The 16,688-nt window shown below is 43.8% G+C and overlaps 1 protein-coding gene across 5 annotated transcripts in view; it reads right to left on the reverse strand.

Moving 5' to 3' along the window:
- The window catches only part of Bend7 (BEN domain containing 7), a 79,512-nt gene extending 70,648 nt beyond the window's left edge, over positions 1-8,864 (reverse strand). For 4 of the 5 annotated variants that reach the window (XM_069990382.1, XM_069990380.1, XM_069990384.1 and 1 more), the window contains exons 1-2: positions 8,710-8,864; positions 6,131-6,214 (exon numbers count right to left, since the gene is read on the reverse strand). In XM_069990382.1, coding sequence (XP_069846483.1) covers positions 6,131-6,214; positions 8,710-8,770 — 145 coding nt within the window. In that variant the 5' untranslated portion in view covers positions 8,771-8,864. The remainder of the gene's footprint in view (positions 1-6,130; positions 6,215-8,709) is intronic. The other variant, XM_069990385.1, reaches the window with a different exon arrangement.
- Positions 8,865-16,688: the final 7,824 nt, after the last annotated feature.

Here is a 16,688-nt window from a genome sequence, read left to right on the forward strand (position 1 = left end):
TTGGGGCAGAATAAGAGAATGAGGCAAGGATGTGAAGCAACTTTGCCATAGCAAAAAGACCTCAGAATTCGATGTCAAGAGGATTGATTGATTGATTGTGTGTGTGTGTTGGTTCTGGGTTTGATCTTAGGGCTTGGGCACTGTCCTTTAGCTTTTGTGTTCAAGGCTAGGACTCTCCCACTTGAATCATAGCTCTACTTCCTGCTTTTTGGCAGTTAATTGGAAATAAACTCTTATTTCCAATATCTCACAGACCTCTGCCCAGGCTGGCTTCCAACCATGATCCTCAGATCTCAGCCTCCTGAGTAACTAGGATTACAGGTGTGAGCCCAGCCAAACCTGACTTTCAATGTGGTCGACTGGGGAGTACGGTGGAACTTTGGCCAAATTACTTTCACCATCTTCCCACTTATAAAATGTGAGCTAGCTCATGTACACCATTGTGGTAGCTCCATGATGAAAGTATGAGCCAGGTTTAATTATAAATGCCCCTAAACTCCAGGCAACCAGTACAAACACCAAGTCTACTTCCATATGCACCCATATACTCTTACTGAAACCCGGGGTGCTTAGCTTCCCTCAAGAGACTCTCTAAACTTTGCTGTCACTGTTTGTGAATCTGATTTTTTGTTTGTTGGTTTTTTGTTTTTTAACCTATAATCAGAAAGCTTTCGGGTGCTCCGTGTGACCTTGGCAAGCACGGACATCAGGGTTTGAGCCATAGCTACTGAGGGCTGCATGGGTCACAGAGGACTGTGCCTGTGGGAGGCACTCTGGGTCTCCTCAGCTTTTCTTAAAGCAGCTCTGCTCCCCTCTCATCAGCGGATGGTGACGGTGGGGTATCCACAGGTGAGTCATTTGAACAAGCATTGGGACATGGTCAAGGGCATGCTTTTGGAGACAGATACTGGTTTCCATCCTGCTTCTGTCACTGAACAACTTGGATGAAATGTTCCAATTCTTCACCTATGAAATGGGAACGTCAATACCTTTTTTTTGAGGGGGGGAAGTACAATTAATGAATAATATTTACAACATTCTTAGTATGGTGCGTGGCACACTCTTGATAAATGACACCCACTTTAGCTACATTCCTAACAACCCCAACAGATACTCCTTGTTTTCTGTTCCTTTATTCCACCACCAAAAAAGAGAACTGGTGTGAAAGAAGGCAGAGAAACAGGACACAAGACCATGATACTGAGGATAAAGATTTTTGGGAAGAGGAACACAGGTAAGACACTGAGGTTTCCAGATGGTGGAATTTTAGGGGTTTGTCCTTTCCCTTTCTGTTGACTCCCTTAGCTTCCCATTCTTTTTTTGTTTTGATGTTACTAATTTTTTTTTGTCAAGGTGATGTTCAGAGGGATTACAGTTACATAAGTTAATATGTACATTTCTTATCAAACTTGTCACCCCTTCCCTCATTTTTCTCCTACTTTCCCTCCCATACCCCATTACCCCTAAGTTGTACAGATCATTTCCAACATATTGTCTTGTGTATATCACTGTTGCATTGGTTCCCCCCACCCTTGTTCTTTTTCCGCCATTCTGTTGTTCCCCTTTCTTTCTGTAATTCAAGTAAAGGTATATACAATACCAAGGTATCAAAATCAAATACACTGACAACAGGGGATGCAACATTCTTTGAATCCTGCCACAGGATGGTAAAACATCGGGGACTCTTTCCCCTTGGGAGGAAGAGCCTAGCTCCAGCCCGTTCAGGCCACACAGGGGAATAGTGGCCTTGTTCCACACTTGGCCCTGCCTGCTCTCCAGCAAGAACCACTACATTGTGGCTAATTCCCTAACTTGCAAATTTAAGAATTTTCTGAGTGTGTCCGCTTTGAAAAGACTATAGACCCTGGTGGGGGAGGCTGTCATCCAGAAAGTCATTGAAATGGAGATTTTTTTTTTTAAATCCAGAGATCTGGACTCAGGTTCAATTAGCATGGCTACCACCTCCTGTGCTGAATCTACTGAAAGTTGAATATTAGAACAACTAGCGCAGAACTTGGTGTATACATAACTGGAGCTTAATAAATGTTTGCTGAATGGATAAACAAATGAAAAATCAACATGTTAAAATTTATATACTATCATCATAAGTCTAAACTAAAACCCAACATGTTAAGATATTTCATTTAAGGTTGGTATTACTCTTACGAATAATCAATTGTCTCATTTATTACTTAAAAATCTGTCTTCCTAAACCAGTTGTTTAAGGATACAGGTGGACCTGTTGCAACAATGAGAAGTACAAGTTGTCATGTCCAAAACGAGCTTTACAACATCGGTGCAAGGGGGGGGGGGAAGGAGAAGGATTGGGATTGGGGGGGAGGGGGGAGGCTGGGAAGGGATGTGAAGGGTAAACAAAGGAGGAGGCTGCAATGCTTGGTAAGAAATGTACGCATTATCCTGCCCATGTAATTGTAACTCCTCTGTACAGTATGTTCACAAATAAAATTAAATTAAATTTAAAAAAAATCTGTCTTCCTACCCACAGTAGTCTCCTCGATGATTCTTGAATTCAGCATGGTAGAGGGAGTCCTAGTTTACTCCAGGTTTACAACTTAAAAACAAGTCACCTCACTAAGCTTCAGTTTCCACTCTGATGGGAATAATAACTGTCCTGACTATTAAAATCCTGAGATAACAGATGTGAAAGTGCTCTAAACTACACAGAACAACACTCACTTAAAGTCTAATTATAATGATGCTTATATCTCTGCCTTGGCACACATCACCCTCCACCTGGCATCTTTGCCGATGCAAATCTTTCCCACAGTTAAGGGTTTTACCAGGCCTTCCTACTCTGCTTTTGCTCACTGCCCTAATCATTCACAACTGTCATTTAATTACTGTTCACACAGTGGTACAGAGGGGTGCTCAAAACTCAGGCAGAACTGCCCTGGGACCCTACTTATGGCAGGCCTTTGGCATGTTAACTTCACCAAGCCTTATCAAAATGCAGATGATACTGACTGTTACAGAATGTGAGGAGTGCTGGAGATATTTATGGACTCAATGTGGTGCCCTGAACATGGGGCTCATGATAGCTGCTGTGGGTAGTGCATTGCTGCTTAACTGCTTCCTGAGTTTGTCCTATCTGGAGTTTAGTCATTCAGATGAGAATACCTGTTCTCCTCATTTCTGACCTAGTTCCCATTCCAGAATAGTGCACAGTTCACTGTATTTTCTCAGAAGAAGGAAAAAAAATGGGTTGAATGGATCAAGTGAATTGTTTTCCTCCGAACAATTCTGCAGATTTTACTGGCAGCTCCGTCAAGGCAGCCTGAGAAAGCCAATGTCCACGGGATGCAGTTACCCCTTCCCACCCTATTCTCAAATTAAAACTCTGTGAGTAATTCCCAAAGCACTCAGATAAGCCATTCACACTATGGAACTTACCATGTTGGATACACTACAATAGTTAACAGCCTAAGAATATTCTACAGAGATGGGATATGGGAACTTCGGTCAAATGCTGGAGTACTCTTCTTTCCCCTGGGACATGAACTCTGACTCTTCTACATGCAGAAATCAAAGATAACACCTGTGTTTGAAAGTACAAAGCCTTCCGAACACCACGGAGACCATGTTAGCTCTATTACAGATGCAAGAGCTCTAGTGTCTTGGCATTAACTCTCCTAGCTGCCATAAAACTCTACACCAGAAGTAACATCACAAATATGACGAGACTAACAATTTACAAAATTAAGTCTGATGAAAATCAATGCCTTGAGAAGAGTAACTGTAAACTGTAACACCACCCATGACAAAATTCTTCATTTCAAATGTGATCCAGAAATCCTATCTGTGTCGTCACCTCTATTATTTCCTAAACTGATCTAGAGATCCCAAAAGAAAAATGTTCTTGGGGAATCACATCTGGCTTTCCCCAAAAAATCAAAAGTGCCTGAGAAAAAACACACTGCATATTCCCAAGCTGCCCAATCTTTTCTCTTTTAGTGCCAAAGGCCTTTTTGACCATTTTATTCACTTATGTATGTATGTATTTTATTTATTTATTTTGGTGCTGGACCTGTTGCTTGAGTTCAGGACTAAGGTTCTTTCCCTGAGCTTTTTGGCTCAAGGCTAGCACTCCACCACCTGCGCCACTTTTTGAGCTCTACTTCCATGTTTTGGTGGTTAATTGGAGACAAGAGTCTCACAGACTTTCCTGTGTGGGCTGAAGTATGATCCTCAGATCTCAGCCTCCTGAGTAGCATGAGCTACTACTTTGAAAGTGGACCCATCTCTGATGTCTTATCAGTTGGTATTCTTTTATCTTCAACTAGATGTTGTAGTGCTGTGACCCCAGCACTTGAGAAGTTGAGGCAGGAGGGTGGTAAGTTCAAGGCTAGACTGGCTATGTGGTGAAATCTTGTCTTAAAATGAATGAACGATGTCCATGTAACTGTAACCCCTCTGTACAGTATTTTCACAATAAAAAAAAATGAATGAACGAATGAATGAAAGCAGCAATGCCAGCTGCTTTGAAGTTTACATCTTATTGGCTCATGAGCACTAGCACCCTCTTTTTATCTCTCCTCTTACTGTAGAGTGTCCTTACTACCAGGAAGGGGCTTGTGGGAAATTTTTCACTAGAGAACTAAAGTAAGGAGATGATGTTCCATTTGTATGATACATACAAATTTTTGAACAGAAGGTAAATTTATTTCCAATGGCTACATCCAGTGGTACTTAAATATAGAATTTAACTGTCCAAGGTGTACAATCCAAGACTTTTTCTGGGGCTAGGCATTTTACTTGGTAATTAATTAGCCTTTGGCTTTTATTACTCTTAATAGTTATCAGGGGCTTGGAGAAGGGCTGGCCCTAGGAAAGCTCTCTCCTTTGGTGGACAGATCCACATGAGACTAAAGATCGTTCTCTTTAAGTCTAACTTCCTCCCAGACCTTTGCAACCCCCTCTTTCTCTCCCTCAAAGCAGAACAGGGAGATCCTGGTGAAAGTGTAGGCTCTCGGGCTGTCACAATGTTTTCATTTGAAGGAGTACCCAACTGGATCTGAACAGGGATCCTCTGAGACCAGCCGCAGGGCAATTCTGAACCCTGATCTCAATCACACTTACTCCAACTTGATCTTACACTTTGCTTCCCGGTTGTGAAGCACCTGTCTTTCACCCAACAATGTGGAGTTACAGAGTGCCCTAAACAGGCAAACATGAAGTCAAATGCTACCATTTCCTCTCTACTCTGCCTTTATGGGCACTTTGTTCTTGGAGACAAAATCACTTTTGGCTTATGGTTTGCAGATGACTAACTTCACATCCAAAGTTCCTCATGTACATGATGTATACCAAAACTATATGCAACAGAACATCCATACTTTCAGCTACCCACCTACCCATGGAGCTCTAACACTTGTTGAAAGTCTAGAAGATGGTACCATGGCTCTGCCTGTCCCTCAAGTGATGCAAGAACAGGATGACAGAACAAAAGCTGAGCTATGCACTTGGCTGTAAATGATGGAGAGAGAGGAACAGAGAGCTAAAGAAACGAGGATCGGCTCACTGATAACTACCACTATCAAGACGTGGCTAGGCAGACAATCACACTTTTATTCTCCTTACGCTTTTTGACTGTCGATTTAATTTAATTTTGTCATGGCAGGATTAGCAACCAGGCCACAGAGGTGAAGGGACATTATAATAAGACAGCACATTAATCCTCTATCCCACCCAAGGCAGAAGCAAAAACCAAACAAATAGCAGCTTCCTGGAAATTGAATTTCTGTTATCCAGATGTCAAAGATGTAATACCCCAATTACACAAACTATTGCCAGCGAAGCATGCCAGCGAATATGCAATGGAAATGGGGTGAGCACAGAGCGACAAAATTGCACAGTCAGCATCTGGTTCTGTGAGTGAGTGATAATTAGCACTGTGTGTAGATACTAATAAACATTTATGTCTGAAATTACAACTTTTAGCAATGTTAATAAGGGATATATTGGCAATCTGTAAAATAAAAGGTCTTGAGAAGATTGTCATACATTAAGCAATGGCAGACATTTCCCGTTCTTGCACACTCTTATCCTCCCCCCCCCCCATGACAAACAGCCACACTGTTTTGCTGAGAAATTAATTGACAGAGGAACCTACCTAAAAAAATGGGTTGTGTCTCTTTGGCTTCCCCATTAATATCGTTGGTGAATTCTGAGATCTTATAGACCTCATGGTGATAATCTGGCATGAGAAAACAACCAAAAATTAGAATCTTAATGACCTGAAGAAATAGGAATAAGCAAGAAATTACAGCCTCTGTGGTATAGATCATCCATAATCTATAGGATTTGTGAAGTCAAATCACAGAATGTATTTGCAATAATAATCCCTGAAATGTTACTCACTCCAAAGTAAACTTGAAATATTACTTGGTCTTCAGGAAAAATTCTGCCCACGGTTGCCAACCCTTAAGCTTCTTTGAGACAGCAAATATGTTTGTAAGAAACAGAAAAGTCTTGCCAAATCATAGGCCAGGGAAGGTTCCTAAATTTATCTCTATGGTCCATTTTTATAAGCATATCGATAGTAGACTTTAGAGAGTTATTCAGTTTTCTCAGTTAACCCAGAAAGCTGAAGTCATCAAGCAAATAAGCTATAATTTTCAAGGGAGTAAGATTTACATCTTTCACATTGTTTATAAGCAAGTTTTTCTTTTGAACACACACACACACACACACACACACACACACACACACACACACACACACACACACACACACACACACACACACACACACACACACACACACACACACACACACACACACACACACACACCCCTGAAGAGCAGAGACAAAACTTCGATTCATAATTTGAAACTTTAAAAAAGGAGGTGGGGAGGATTTGCTGTGTCAGTCTAAAATACAATATCTGACAAGCTTTTTTATGGAGGCTACACTTTGGCAGTCTTCTGTTTCTTAAAATATATGAGTGCACCAGGACTGATGGTTCAGACTCTGTAAACCCAGCTACTAAGAAGACTGAGATCTGAGGATTTAAGTTCAAAAGCAGCCTAGGCAGAAAAATCTGAGAGACACATCTCCAGTTAACCAGTAAAAAGTGGTGTGTATGGTATGGCTCAAATGGTAGAGTGCAAGTCTTGAGGGGGAAAAGCCAGTTGAGGTGGTGAGGCCCAGAATACCAGTAACCCCTCCCCGCCCCCCAAAAAGCAAGAGAACAAGATTGCCTAGCTATGAAAATAGAAGTTCTTTCTCCCTTCTTAACAGCTAGTCTGTTATTGGCCTCAGATGTCACCAGACACTGGGCAAAAACTACTCTCACTTTTAAGATAAGGTAGTAAGTTCCCTGAGGTCAAAAACAAGAGACAGGAGCCCACATTCCTGAATGAATCACAAACCACAAAGGCACTCACATTGGGAGCAACTTCTGGAGTACAAATAACTTAAGTAATCAGCACCCCAGCAGAAGAAAATGTACCAAGAAAGAGAGACGAACCAAATCTTTTGAATACATAAACTATTTCAGATTTCTTTTTATTTAAACAGTACCCAAACTAAATTAGGGGAAAACAGAGATGAGTAGAGATCCTCCAAATGTCTATAATTAAACCCCATTTCAGACTAACCCAAAGTGGGCTTTACTGAATTCACAGCTCAGCTGAGTTTGAAAACCTGGATTTGCAGTTGCCCTTCAATTTCCACGTGTTTCCACGTGATGTGTGCAGGTTGCTGAAGCAATCATGTGTCTTTACTCAGAATGCCAAATGCTGGGTAAAATCCACCCAGGAAAAGTGGACAGGTTCCCTGGCTTGGCTTCCAACTCAAGTTAATTCAAAGACATTTAAACAGGCTGGATCTCAATTTAATGTCAGAGCACATGGCATGACCATTGAAAAATGAAAATCATGTCTCTTAAGGCGACACAAGGCATGTTGACAAACGCATTTTCATGGCTACTTTTTGTAACTGTCTTTTTCTTTTTTAAAAAGAGTCAAATCAGGAAGACCAACTCTTAACAAGTAAACTGAACACAGACAGGACTATCCTCAAACTTTCTCCTCTCGGGACCAAATACACCTGCTAAATCCTGAGACCCTAGATTTCTTTTTTCCTCCTCCTTCTTTTCTTTTGTCTTTCTCTTTCTTTTCTGGTAATGCTACTTGTCTGGCTAGTGTGTGTTCTATTCTAAAACACCTTTCCAAACCAAATCATCCATCTAGAAAATAAAGGTATCTGGATAGCAGTAATTCTGCTTTGGGCTCAGACACCTAAAACAATCCCCCTCCCCCCCGCATCTTTTTCTCCTTGGGGGGTGAAACAAGAGCAAATCAGCGGTCTGATCCTCCACGCTCGGCCTGACAGCCAGGACAGCCCTGGGCCCCCCGGGCGGGGAGCAGCACCCCACAGGACTGGGGCGGGAGGGGGGGGCCGGGGTCATTGTTTGCTAATTTCCAGACGCGCCCTCCGACTTGTTTACGTGCGGCGGCCGCCGGCCTCCTCCCCGCACAACTTTCCCCGCCGCGGGCGTGCGGGCGTGCGCGGCCAGGGCCCCGGGGGGCGCGGGCCGGGGCCGAGGGGTCGGGCGGGCGCGTCCCCGGCGCTGACTCCGCGGGCGGGCGGGCTGGCGGCCGGGGCGCGCGGGGCCGGGGGCGCAGGGCGCGGCGGCGGCGGCAGCGGCGCCTCCTCCCGCCGCCCCCCGGTCCCCGGGCCGCTTACCTCGGCTCACCAGTTTGAAGCTCTGGGATTTCCGGCTTCTTTTCCTCTCGGAGAACTCCATGGTGCGGGGAGGACGGCGGCGCTGGCGGCGCGGGTCGTGTCACCGCCGCGGGGACCGAGGTCCGCGTCTCCGGCCGGCGGGCGGGCGGGCGGGCAGCGGCGGCGGCGGCAGGGAGGAACGGAGCGAGGCCGAGCGACGGGAGGAGCCACCGCCGAGCCCGCTCCGGGGCTACCGGCCGGCGCGGGGTGGGCGGCGCGGGCTCCCGGACGAAGTTGCCCCCGCGCGCCGCCGCCTCCCGGAGCCCTAGGCGCCCCCCGGAGCCCCTCGCATGCCGGCGGGCCGCGGCCAGACGCCGCCCGCCGCAGCCCAACTTTCCGCCGGGAACGGGCCGGGCGGAGGCGGGAACGGCGGCGGCGGCTCGGGGCTGCGGACGCGGTGGTGATGGTGGTGGCGGCGGCGGCGGCGGCGGCGGCCCGGGGGACGCGGGCGAAGGGAGGGCGGGCGCGGCGGGGAGGGCGGCGGCGGCGGGCGCGGAGCCGGCCGGGGCGCTGACCGCCCCCGCGGGAGGAGGGGCGCCGGGAGGGGGCGGGGCCGCGGGGACCCCGGGGCCACCTGCTGGCGGAGCCCGATCGCCGCCAGTCCCCCCCCCCCCACGGGGACGGCCGCACCGGCCTGGCCGCGCGGCGCCCCGAGAAGGCGGGGAGGCCGCGGCGCAGCGCCCCGGGCCGGGCCCGCGGAACGCTGGGGGGGGGGGGGTCTCCGGGCCCTCGGAGGAGGAATCCTTGGGCCGGGGAGATCTCCCTCCGCCCGGCCGGCTGGACTGTAGAAATAAATAGTCCTGGAGGGGGTGGACCTGCGGCGGCGGTGGCCGGGGCTCGTCTCTTTTTCTGATCTTTTAAAGGCAAGTTTCAGGGGGTTGTGAAGTGCCTGAAGCAAACACACACACACACAACTTAGCCATCCACGCCGTGCCAATGAGATTTCGGAATTTATTGCTGGGAAGAGTCTAGAAAAAGTGAACTTCTGTTCTTTACCCAGATCCTGGGGACTCTAGGAAGCCTGCCCCCCTCCCCAGTTGTAGGGGGGGGCGTGTGGAATGGGAGTCATGGAGAGGATGGAAGGGGCGGGGGGGGGGGCGGTGGTGGCTTTGCGGGTTCTCTGGGAAAGCAATGTCGGGGCAGGTGCAGGGGACTCCACCACCTGATAGAAATGCCCCCACACACCCCCGAATTGACATGCCCAGGAAGCTGTTGTTCGTTGTGTGCAGTAATTCTGCTCTGGGGAGCTCAGAGCCCCACTGCAGGCTTTGGTTCTTAACTCTTCCACAAGCTCTTAGACGGGAATAGAAAAGAATTTCACACCATCTGGGATTGTCAGTACAGAAGCCTGATCTGACATGTTTAAAATTCCCGCCTTTCTAGACCAAAATACAAAGAGAAACCCTTCCCAGCACCCAAAGGGGAGAAAAGAAGAAAAAAAAATGGGGAAAGTCAGTGGATTCGTGTGATGGGTGTGTCTGTGGGTCCCACTCAAAAGAAAAGGCTGCCAAAGAAAGGGAGCTGGAAGCAACTGGCACTGGCATGCTGGGAAACACCACCAAAGAAGGGCAGAAATAACAGACCAAGTGCAGGTGGGATGGGTACTCTTCCTGAAGTCCTGGGGGTCGTGGGTATGACAGAGAGGGAGCTAATGGTCCCTGGCCTAGTAAGAGCAGAGGGAAAGTTCCATTCAATGAAGCAAGTCATTAAGCAAGAAGTTCTAAATCTTTTTTGGTCATTGTCTCCTTTGAGATTATATTAGGAAGCTCAGAGTTCTTTGCCCAGGAAATAAATATGGGACAGATAAAATTATATCTCTTTGGCTGGGCGCCAGTAGCCCAGGAGGCTGAGATCTCTGAAGACCGAGGTTCAAAGGCAGCCTGGGCAGGAAAGTCCATGAGATTCTTATTTCCAATAAACTACTAAGAAAAAGTGGGAAGTGGTGCTGTGGCTTAAGTGGTAGAGTGCTAATCGTGTGTGTGTGTGTGTGTGTGTGTTGTATGTTCACATATATCTTGGAGGAATATTATATAGTGTGTGTGTGTGTTGTGTGTTCACATATATCTTGGAGGAATATTTTATATATATATATATATATATATATATATATATATGAGTTTTGAGACTCCTTGGAGGTGATAAATGATGATTTAGTTTTCTCCCTTTCTTTAAAACTAGATTTAAAAACTCTAAAGCTGTCTGTCTGATGCTTCTAGAGAAACTATACTATTTAGTGTGCCCCCAGATGAAATCCAGCTTTTTTACAATGCCTTGTGAAATGTTACTCTAATGGCCACGAAGCTGATCACTATACTAGTTAAAGAATACTTAGGGTTATTCATGCCTTGGTGTATAAATGAGATTTTATTATCCTTAAATTTTGATGAAACCATTGAAGTTACCGCCTCAAGAAGCAAATCCCTAGGGAGAACATTAGTAACTTGGGGTTTTTCAATTGGAGTCTGAACATAAATTCCATTTCTGAAGAGAATATTTTTTATATTGTTAAGGAAATATTTTAAAGTAATATTTAAACATGAGTCCTTTTCCTTTGATCCTTTGTATCTGGCTTTATGAATGAACTGATTTACAGAGGACATAAGCCAGCCTCTCCTACTAACTTTTAATGACAACCAAAAATCACATTAAAATTTTTTTCTGATGTCCTTATCATAAAGATGATGTACAGAGGGGTTACAGTTATGAAAGTCAGGTAATGAGTCCATTTCTTTTTGGACAATGTCATCCCTTCCCTCGCTGTCTCCCACTTTTCCCCTCCCATCATCACCTACAAAATGTTTTTATTCTCCACCTCATGCAGATCACACCTTGTCTTTTTTTTTTTTTTTTTTTTTTTTTTTTTTTTTTTTTTTGTCGGTCATGGGGCTTGAACTCTGGGCCTGGGCACTGTCCCTCAGCTCTTCAGCTCAAGGCTAGCACTCTACCACTTGGGCCACAGCGCCACTTCTGGCTTTTTCTGCTTATGTGATACTGAGGAATCAAACCTAGGGCCTCATGCATGCGAGGCAAGCGCTCTACCACTGAGCCACCTTCTCAGCCCAGATCACCTTGTCTTTAGTTAACAAAATGTCTATATCCATAGTTAGTATTTGAATAATATTATCATTTTGTAATGAGATTAAGTAATGGATTAAGTAGTCTGTACTAGTCTGCTTAGATTGCCTTTACAAAACACTATACAGGGCTGAGAAGGTGGCTCAGTGGGAGAGTGCTTGCCTTGCAAAACACCATACACTGATGGCTTAGACAATAGACATTGATGTTCTTACATTTATCAAAGCCTGAAGTTCCAGATCAAGGTCCAGCAGGGTCCGGTCCTAGTGAGGGATTTTGCTTCCCTGCTACCTTCAAGCTGTGTGTTTTCACCTGGCAGTCAGTCTGGGACAGGCCACATTCCCTCTTCCCATGAGGCTGCCACCCTTGTGACCTCATTTAACCCAAATTATCTCCAATGAAAGGCTCCATCTCCAAGTACAGTCATGTCAGGATATGGGCTTCAACATAGGAATTTTGCAAGGACACAACTGAGTCTCTAACATTGTTGGTTTTGTTTAAATATAGTGTCTGTGTTGAGGTGCTCATAAATCCTGGAGGAGATCCACTAAGGTATTTCTCTGCCTCGGTACTTAGGAGTTCCCAGGAGCTTCTGAACCACAGGTTTACATGTGAGCAGAGCTCAGGGAACAATGGTCAGATATTTCATGAGATCATGCAGGCCAAACATCTTATTATATGACCATTCAAGAACCCAGCTGATTATAAAGATGAAACATAAGTATTAATCTTTGACAAAGACAGGTAATTTGGCTAGAAGACATTAAATAACCATAACACTAATTCTTTTTTTTTTAATTCTTAAGACTCTCCTGAAAACTCTATCCTCAGAGAAAGAAATAGCATTATCAAAGTGCCCTACTGTCCCCCAAATAACATACAAGCATAAATGTAATTAAATTTTGTTATTTGTCATATTTAAAAAGTGAAAGATTAAGTTCATTGTGTGTGTGTGTGTATGTTTGAGAGAGGGTCTTACTATGTATGTAGCCAAGTCTGGCCTTGAACTCACAATCTTTCTACCTTAGCTTTTCATCACATATGTCTGACAGATTAAACTTACTTTAATAATCTATCTTATTTAGCTGAATCTGTTAAAATGTGGACATTTTGATATGTAATCAATAGAAGAGTGTTACAGAGATATTTTATGTTCTTGTGTGCAAAGTTCTGGAAGTGGTATGCAAAATATATTTCCCACTTAGAGAACAAATCAAGGCAGCAGTTCCATGTATTCAATCACATGACTACAAGACTGGACAACTCAGATCTCAAGGAACTCCTGATTAGAACCGTGCTGTGTACATAGATATGACTACATAACTTGATTTTCACATAATCATTCTATTAATAACCTTCAAAGAAAGGAAATGAGCAGAAAGGAATTATTGAGCTTGAGCTTTGTATCAGCCACTAGATTCTCTGGAATTCAAAATCTAGCCACTAAATGTATACTAGGAATATTTCAGGAAGACTTAGTAAATATAAATGTATGTAAATATAAATATACTTCCTAATAATGTTTCAATTTTATGACATTCAACCATGAAATATCATAAAGAAAAAAAATAACCCAGCTTTCACCCATTTCTCAATTTGTTCCGGCTAATACAAGTTTATGCACTCATTTACTTCCTTGGTGGTTTTAATTTAAAAGAAAGGAGAAAGTGCTGGTGGCTCACACCTGTAATCTTAGCTACTCAGGTAGCTGAAATCTGAGGATTTCAATTCAAGGCCAGCCTGTGTAGGAAAGTCTGTGCAACTAACCCCTGCCCCCACCCCCCACGAAGTGGAATTGTGGCTCAAGTGATAATAGTGCTAGCCTCGAGCAAAAAAGCTCAGAGACAGCATCAGACTCTTGAGGTCAAAGCTCTACGACTGGCAGAAAAAAAAAAAAGTATAAGAATGTTCCATGTGGGCCTTTTCTTTTAGGAATCCAAGGTGACATATACAGGATCTAATTCTCTTAATTGCTCATTTATGACCTTGGTATCTATTCCAGGTTACCACTGAGAAAAATCTGTATTCATAAGACCACTTCTTGGTGAAACTAGAATGGTAGGCTAATTTCTTGTTATAAGTGATGGATTGACCTGTCTGTTCCCCCATTTCTGTTTTTGTTTTCTTTTTTTTTATTCAGCTCTAACATATAAAGAGTACGTATCTTAATTAGAGATCTCAATTCATTTCTTTTAGTAATATAAATGTACCATGTACAAATGAAAATACAGAACTTCTCCAAGCACACCAAGAGGGCCCCATAAAACCCCTTCTCAATAGAGACCCTCTCCCAAAAGACACTTCCACCCCTACATACCCCAAGAAATCACAATTCTAACGTCTGTCACCATAGCTTAGGTTTGACTGCTTTTCAACTTTGCATAAATCATACAATGTGTACTCTATTGTATCTTGTTTCTTCTGCTTAAGAGGTATACAACATTTTATTCATTTTGACTGTGGTCCAAGTTCATTCCTTTTCATTGGTGCATATAATTTCATTATATGAATATATCATTGTTAAAAATCCCTTCTGTTATTTATAGACTTTTTGTATTATTCATGTCTTTTGGTGCATGTAAACTATCTTATATACATAAGTGGAATTGCTGAATCCTTGTGTATATATGTGTGTGTGTGTGTGTGTGTGTGTGTGTGTGTGTGTGTGTGTGTGTGAGCATACATACATATATATTTATATTTATATCTGACTAGGTTTAGCAAATGATGGTCAAAATAGTTTTCCTAAATAGCTCTATAACTTACATGTCCATTAGCCTTGTATGGGAGTTCTAGGCATCCCATGTGTCTGCCAACATTTGGTATTATCAAATTTTTTTTTTTTGTTGGTTGTGGGGCCTGAACTCTGGGTCTGGGCACTGTCCCTCAGCTCTTCAGCTCAAGGCTAGTACTCTACCTCTTGAGCCACAGTGCCACTTCTGGCTTTTTCTGTTTATGTGGTACTGAGGAATCGAACCCAGGGCCTCATGCATGCAAGGCAAGCACTCTACCACTGAGCCAACCTCCCAGCCCATCAAATCTTTTCATTTTTAGCTGTATGTGTGGGAGTTGTGTTATCTCATTGTTTCTGGATTTTTTTTTTCAATCATGGGGCTTAAACTTTGGGCCTGGGCACTGTCCCTGAGCTCTTCAGCTCAAGGCAAGAGCTCTACCAGTGGGTCACAGCGCCACTTCCAGTTTTTCTGGTGGTTAATTAGAGATAAGACTCTCACCAACTTTCCTGCCCCAGCTGGCTTTGAACCACAATCCTCAGATCTCTCAGAGGAGATCTCTCAGATCTCCTCCTGAGTAGCTAGGGTTACAGGCGTGAGCCACCAGCACCCAGCTTGGAATTTTAATATACATTTTCTAATAGCTCTATGACATTCTGCTCACTTTCATATGTTTGTTAATCATTTGGTCATCCTTGTCTATAATGGGACTGTTTTTAATTTTTTAAAATTTTATCTTTGTTTTAATAAAATCAATTTCAGCTGGGGCATAGCTCTGTGGCAGAGTGCCACCCTTGCAAGCCTGAGATCCTGAGTTCAAATCCCAGTATGCAAAAAACAAAAAGAAAAAGAAAAGGCTTGACTAGAGTGCTTCTGAAGTGTAGGGCATCAGTTGTGAGTGAAAAAGCTGAGCCAGAGCACAATACCTTGGGTTCAAGCCTGTACCAACACACACACACACACACACACACACACACACACACACACACACACACACACACACACCACCACCACCAACAACAACAACAACAACACACACACACAACACACACACACTGAGCTTAAATATTATCAGGAATGTAAAATAGGTACTATCTGGACTCTGTGTGTGTGTAGGAACAATGAGAGGGTAAAAACCCTTATGTCTGTGTGAAAGTGGAACTGAGCCCAGTTGAGATTAGTTTCAGGGGTAGATTAAAGGGGGTGATAAAAGAGGTGAGTGCAGTCAAGATACACTGTATGCATCTGTGGACATGTTGAAACTCCCTTGTACAACTAATTGATGCTATTAAAATGAGGGAAAAAGGATTATTTTAAAAAGAAAAAGGTCAGCAAAATAGTAACTTAGTTTGCAGGAGTTCTTTGGGTATGCTGGAGATTTGTCTTCTTGTAGAAAATGTGTGCAGCAGATATTTGTCTCCAAATCTGTAGCTTGTGGTTTCATTCCTAATGGCTTTAATTGTAACTAAATCTGAGTTTATAAATCTGTCAAATTTAGATATCAATGTATCCGATGAAGTTTACTTTTATAATTTTTTATTGAGATTGATTACATAAATTGCACAAATTTCACAGTATTGTAGGATAGTGATACTTAAAGTCACAAACACGTATTAACCTTCAGAAGGCAAATTGTCATGAAGTTGTTTTTTTTTTAACTTGCATTTGCCCATGTATTGGTTTCCCGAGGCTGCTGTAACAACTTACCACAAACATGGTATTTTAAAAGAGTAAGATGGCCGGGCACCGGTAGCTCACGCCTGTAATCCTGGCTCCTCAGGAGGCTGAGATCTGAGGATTGAGGTTCAAAGCCAGCCCTGGCAAGAAAGACCCTGAGACTCTTTTATCTCCAATAAACCACTCAGAAAACCGGAAGTGGTACTGTGGCTCAACTGGTAGAGTGCTAGCCTTGAGCTTAAGAGCTGAGGGACAAGCGCCCAGGCCCAGAGTTCAAGTCCCACACCGACAAAAAAAAAAGTAAGAATATGTTGTTTGATAGCTCTACGAGTGTAATACCAACACAACACAGCTGAAATCAAGGTCTCTATAAGGCCAAACTCTTATCTAGAGGCTTCCAGAAAGCCACTGGCTTTCCTTGGTTGTGGCTACATCACTCCAATCTCTGCCTGTGTC

This window comes from Dipodomys merriami, unplaced genomic scaffold (assembly GCF_024711535.1).
Source record: "Dipodomys merriami isolate MVZ:Mamm:240054 unplaced genomic scaffold, mDipMer1.0.p SCAF_4, whole genome shotgun sequence".
Classification (NCBI taxonomy): Eukaryota; Metazoa; Chordata; class Mammalia; order Rodentia; family Heteromyidae; genus Dipodomys; species Dipodomys merriami.